Genomic DNA, 5807 nt, shown 5'->3' on the forward strand with positions numbered 1-5807 from the left:
CCGCGTCCGAGTGTACAATGGAGCCGGCCGCCAGCAGGCTGTTCCCCGGCAGGTAGGGGTTAGAAGCCGCTGTGGCCATGCCGCTCCGCTCCCGCCACCCCACCGCCGCCACCACCGCCGCCGCCGCAGCAGCAGCCGCGGCCGCCGCCGCCGCCGCCGCCGCGCCCCCCCGCCTCCCGCCTCCTCTGCCCCCTCCTCCCCCGCCCCCGCCCCGGGCCCCGGCCGGCCCCGCCGCCTTCGCCGCCGCCTCCTCCTCCGCCGCCTCCGCCCCCGCCGCCGCCGCCGCCGCCGCGGCCCCCGGCTGCAGCTGCAAGGCCGCTCGGCAGGGCGCGGGGGTCGCCGGCCGGCCTTGGTCAGCAGCAGCAGCAGCAGCAGCAGCAGGAGCAGCGCTCTGGGGAGGGGGGCTCGCTTCTCGGGGCGCGCTCCGTGGCCGCCCCCTTCAGGGGGGGTCGTGGCCGCCCCCCAGCCCCGGCGCGTTCCGCTAGCTCCAGCGGGGCTCACCCGGCGGGGCGCGGGCCTGCGCTCCGGGCTCTTTGGCGGGGCGCGCCGGCTCCCGCTCCTCCTGCTGTCCTCGGGCGAGTGCGGACTCTGCCCCGGCGCGGGGCTCAGTCCACCTGCTAAGTGAAGATTTCACGGCAGACAACAAAGAAAGCAGCCGTTCCTTTCTTCCTTAACCAAATTATGGATGACCGGCAACCGGACCGCTCCTTCCCTTGCCCGCTCTCTTCTCTCCTCCTCAGGAACACATTTCACTGGTTTTCCTTTAGAGTAGTAAAACTTTTTTCGTCCTTGAAGGCGTGGTGATGCTGGCTGCTCGCGTGTGCGGAGAGGAGAGGCGGGCTCCTGCTCTCCTCCTCTGGTCCTTTCGTTTCAAGTTTTGTTCTGTCCTAGGAAAACTTCTTGCGATGGTGCATTTCTCTGAAGTTGCTATTGCCGGAGCTCTGGGTTGCCTCTGAAACAAGAGTCCTTTTTCATTCTCCTCGCAACAGTCACAGTCTGATGCGACATCTTTCCTTTTGGGCAGAAATTAGGAAACAAATATAACAAGGAAAAAATTGAACAGGAGAAAAATGAGGTCGAATGGCTCTGTTACCTTGTTGCTGACGGTTGGGGTTGGTGTTTTATTTTTTTCCCAGCAGTTGTCTGGAGGAGGAGGAGGAAGAAGAGTGCATTGGTGGAGGTGGAGGTGTGTGTGTGCATATAGGGGATCCTTGATACACAACCAACTCCAGCGGGCACGTTGCACGGCTCGTAGAGTGCACCGACGGCGCTGGCGCTGGCCGAGCCGGAGCGGAGTTGCAGCGGGAGCTCGCTCTGCGCCCTCGTTCGCGCTCTCTCTCCCTCTCTCACTTTCCCTCTCCCTCCCTCTCTCTCTCTCTCCCTCTCTCGCCCGCCCGCTCTCGCTGGGATCTGACAGTTCGCTCTCTGTCCCTCCCTCTCAGAGCAGGGACTGTCGAATGTTTACCCTCCGCCGCGAGCGCGCACCCACCACCACACTTTCCCAAATACAAGGAAGTCGAGCACCAGGGCCCCCGCTGATTGGCTACCCGCTGGGTGATTGGCAGGCCCAGAATGACTGGCTCAGGACGCGCGGCCCCCCTTCCGGCCGTTCCGATTGGTTGCTTTTTAATTTAGGCAGAGCGTCGTAGAAGCTGGAAATCTGTCGTCCCCCCCCACCCCCGCCCAGCCTCCCTCCCCCTCTCCACTTTCTCCTCTCCGCCCCTCCCCCGCCACCCTCTCCGCCACATCTTAACTCTTAGTGTCCGGCCGAGAGGTTGGCGTTCTCTCCGCGGCTCAGGGCGTTCGTTACCAGTCTGGGAGGGGGGGATGAAAGGGGAGAGAAAAGGGAGGGAGGGATGGGAGAAAGGGGGGGGGGGAGTTAGAATCAGAAGGAAAATGAAGAGGGGAAAAAAATCATGAAAAATAGCAACCTACCCACTTCACCTAGTACTGCGTTGTGTTGCCGCCCTCCCCGCTCCCCACCCCAATCCCAGAGATTTGTAAAGCGCGCGGCATGGATGCACCATTCACGCTAATACCTATAGGCTGATGTATCCCCAGTGGTTTCAAAGTTTCCTTTTTCCTTCACCAGCCGGCCCCCGTCTCTGTCTCGGCGGGGGTGGAAAGGGAGAGCTCGCATCGCCAAGGGCTCGGGTCGTGGCCACGCTCCTTGGAAATCCGCCGCGGTAACTTTCCGCAGCCGCTTTGCGCCGGCGGCGTCCCCCTTTGTTTAAGTTCTCGGATGCCATCATCTGGGAAACCTGCAGCCCAGGACCAGCGCGGTGCCCGCGCGTGCGAGACGGACCGCTAGCTGCCGCGGCTCGCTCTCTCCCCCACCCCCTCTCTGCCTCTCCGCTCTCCCTCCCTTCTTCCCTCCCCCCTCCTCTGGGATTCAAGCAAGTAGCGAGCGTGTCCTTGTGTGTTTGGAGGGTGCCGGTCAGCAGAGCCCTGCGATGTATTTGAAAAGCTATCAGCTCGACCTTTCCCCATAGATCCATCGTAAGTGTATTCCACCCCAATGGCTCCGGGAATTCCCACTGCAGCAGGAGCCGGCCTAAAGAACCAGGATCCACTAGCCGCGCCCTCCACCGCTTACATTGTGCGTGTGTGTGCATATGTGTGTGTGTGTGTGTGTATATATATATATATATATATATATATATATATATATATATAGTGTGTGTGTGTGTGTATATATATATTTTTTCTCCCTCTATGGTTATTAGTGGTGTTTTGCTTGCTCGCTATTCTTAGACACAGTGGTGCTTTTTCTTTCTTTTCTGTTTCAGATGGGTTTGCGTAGTGGATGGGCTGGCGGCGACAAACGCTTTCTCAGCCCCAACCAGGCTGAAAGAGTTAAGGGGGACGGGAGGGGGCGCGCGCAGGGTAGGCGGGAGAAGCGGGGGTGGGGGGACGCGGCCAAGCGGAAACGCTGCACAGAGGAACCTCAGCGAACCAAGAAAAAAGAGAAAGTGGCAACGAAAACAAGGGCAAATTGAACCCTCCTCGGGGATTTCCAATGAACTAACCCAACTCGGACATTCAATAAATACATCGTTCCTAATGAGTGTGCGTGGGCGTGCGCCCCGCACCCCTGGCTGCGGGTGCGCGGGCCCTGAGCCCACCGCCCCCAGCCTGCTCCTGCAGCCGGCAGTCCTGAGCTCCAGCGGCGCCCGCCGCCGAGCGGCGGCCCTGGAGGTAGATGCGGAGCCGCCGGTGTGCTCCGATTAAGCTGTGAACGGGACTGCCCTCTCCCGATGAATAATTCCTCTGGCTGAACGCAGTTAGGTGAACTCAGTTAAAGCCAGAGCTCTCCAGCCCAGCCTCAAGCTACGCCTTTGCATGATCTCAAGATTAACAGTAGACGCGTAGGATTTCTGTAGGATCTCGTCCAGCTCCTGATTGCCGGGTGAGAGATACCGCCGTAGGTAGGTTTTTAGCAAAGCCATTATTGCTAAGGTACAGATCTGAAAGGCAGCGGTAACCAAACCCCAAACACAACGGATTTTCCCCCCTCTACGTCCCCCTAACGTTCCTTTTTTATATTTATGTATGTGTGTATGTATATATAAAAGATGGAACACAGATTTCATTGAATAAATCTGAGATCTCCAGGTGCAGACGTTTGAATAGTCGGTGCCAGCACCCCGTGTTTTCCTTTCCTGCCGATTTTGCTTGGATCCGGCTCAAAAACCGAGCGAGTCTCGTGGTTTTGTTTACACTGAATGGGGAGGATAGGAACAGAGCCATGGGGCCGCCTTTCATTAATATACAGTGAGGATTTTGTCTAAATTACTGCTATGAATTTCACAGTACACGCTTTCAAAGGCAGTCTCAGGTGGCCTGATGAAACGTGATAGCGCCTCTGCAAACAGATCCACTTTCTTTCTTTTCAAGGAGGGTGTGTGTGCATATGGGAAGCCCCCCAAAACGCTGTGCTCCTCGATAACAGAAATACACTTCTGTTCCGAGGTCTGTCCCCTTCGTCCTCCCCCCTTTCCGCGTACTTAGTTCTCCCGAGCTCCCCAGCCTCCCCCCACCCAGCCCCACCCCATCCGCCCCCTCCCTTTGCCGAGTGTGATTGTTTTGTCTGGAAAAAAAATCCAAAGTATATAACAAGGGGAGAACAGTTAGTGCTGATTTTCATTTGCATACATTTTCATATATTTTGGTGAAAATAATAGACTGGTGGAGAGCTGGGTTTAGAGGAGTCAGTGTAAAGGGAAGACTAAGGATGCATCGGTTCTGGGGAGTTGAGAATATGCCTCCCCCCCCTCCCATGCACCTTTAAAAAAATAATAAAACATCTTCTTTTATTTTAAAATCTAACCCTGGAAGTTTGCTCGGTAAGTGCTTTTCATTTTCTTTACCTGCTTTCTCTCTTTCTCCACCTCTTTTCCGGGTTATTTATGCTCTTGTAGGTTTGGGAGCTTATTTTCATTGCTTGGGACTAGAGAGGGTTCACAGAGCAACTGTTTTGAAGGAAGGAAGGGAAAGTGTGCTGGGGGAGAGTAAAAAAACTCAACCCTGCTAAAATATTACATAAAAAGATGGACTCATTCCAAAGCTCCCCACTGTGAGGCATTTCACTTTTTGGGGGGTGGGGGAGGAGAGTGCTATTAATTTTAATTGTTGATTGTGTGTGTGAGGGGGAAGCCCTAGAAAAAATGATTATAAAGCACGCCATATTATACATATTTCTTGCTTTGGGGTTTTTTTCCTAGCGAATCAGAACTGGAGGGGAAGATACCCCCTTTCTGTAGCCAGGGCTGATGTGGTGACCCGTGTGTGCTTGTCTGGGATTGTGGTGGGGGGATTCCTGCTGGGAGCAGGGGGATGGGGGGAGGGCTTGGCAAAGGGAGGGCAGAGAGCCGCAGTGGAAGGAAGCAGGGGAGGAAGAGGAGGCAGGAAGTCAGTGCACCCCTGGTTAATGCTGAGTCTGGGGAGCAGTCTTAGTTGCTGCCTCCCAGCTCGGTAGTGAAAGTCCATCAGAAAAGAGGGTGATCAATCAAAACTAACCAGGACATCCTACACTTTATTCCCAAAGGAAGCGGGACCTTTATTATTGAAAACTACATTTTACTTTGTTTTCCATTTTGACAGCCAGCTTTGCACCCCCCCCCCCGCCACTGTCCCTGGGTTTTGTAAAAATCGAGGGGGAACTTACTTGCGAGGTGCAGTTAATTAGATAAATATGGCTGTAGGAAATAGCTAGGCCAAGGCCAAGCCTGTGTGGGCACCTTACCTTAGTGAAATAGGCTGGAGAGGATTGTAAAAGCTTCTTGGTTTTGTTCTTTTTAAAGGAAGCCGCGTCTGGTGCGATGAGGGGGTAGAATCAAATGGCTGGAATTTTATTGCACTTTAGCCTCCGGAACACCTTACAATTTAAAATTTGTAATTTCTTTGGAAACAGTTGATGCCAAATCAGTGAAATGGTTTGTAAGGAGGGAGGAAGAGGTTTCAGTTGGGGAGGGGGGTAAGAATCGCCAGTTTTCCACTCCTTGTTTACGTGCTTGGCAGCATTGCTTTTGACTGGGGTTAACTCTCTGTGCTCCATTGGACCAGATGCCATATAGAGCTGCTCCCTGAAGATCATTTGTTTCCTTGATGGGGAACATTTCTGAGCAGAGCATATTGGTTGCCATAGAGAAAGAAATAAAAGGAAGAACACTAGTCACATTAAGCTATATGTTTGTGCACTGGGCTTTAGATAAAAGGACCTTGGTTCAGCCAAAGAGAAGAAGCCAAACTAGAGATTTCTAGCGCCACTAAAACTAGCTTTATTTTGTTTTGGACTTTTACAGTTG

At 54.3% G+C, this 5807-nt stretch overlaps 1 protein-coding gene and 1 long non-coding RNA gene across 2 annotated transcripts in view; both read right to left on the reverse strand.

Annotated features, from left to right (window-relative positions):
* The window catches only part of POU3F3 (POU class 3 homeobox 3), a 3099-nt gene extending 3020 nt beyond the window's left edge, over positions 1-79 (reverse strand). The window contains exon 1 of the mRNA XM_006736449.3: positions 1-79. This exon is cut by the window's left edge and continues 3020 nt beyond it. Within this exon, the coding sequence (XP_006736512.2) occupies positions 1-79 (79 nt within the window).
* Positions 80-840: 761 nt separating this feature from the next.
* On the reverse strand, positions 841-2327 carry LOC145723699 (uncharacterized). The gene is made up of 3 exons (XR_014148955.1): positions 2040-2327; positions 1755-1814; positions 841-1013 (listed from the first exon to the last, which is right to left on the reverse strand). It is a non-coding gene; the product is annotated as an uncharacterized LOC145723699 (long non-coding RNA).
* Positions 2328-5807: the final 3480 nt, after the last annotated feature.

This window comes from Leptonychotes weddellii, chromosome 10 (genome assembly GCF_054177405.1).
Source record: "Leptonychotes weddellii isolate Sample4059 chromosome 10, ASM5417740v2, whole genome shotgun sequence".
NCBI classification, from domain to species: Eukaryota; Metazoa; Chordata; class Mammalia; order Carnivora; family Phocidae; genus Leptonychotes; species Leptonychotes weddellii.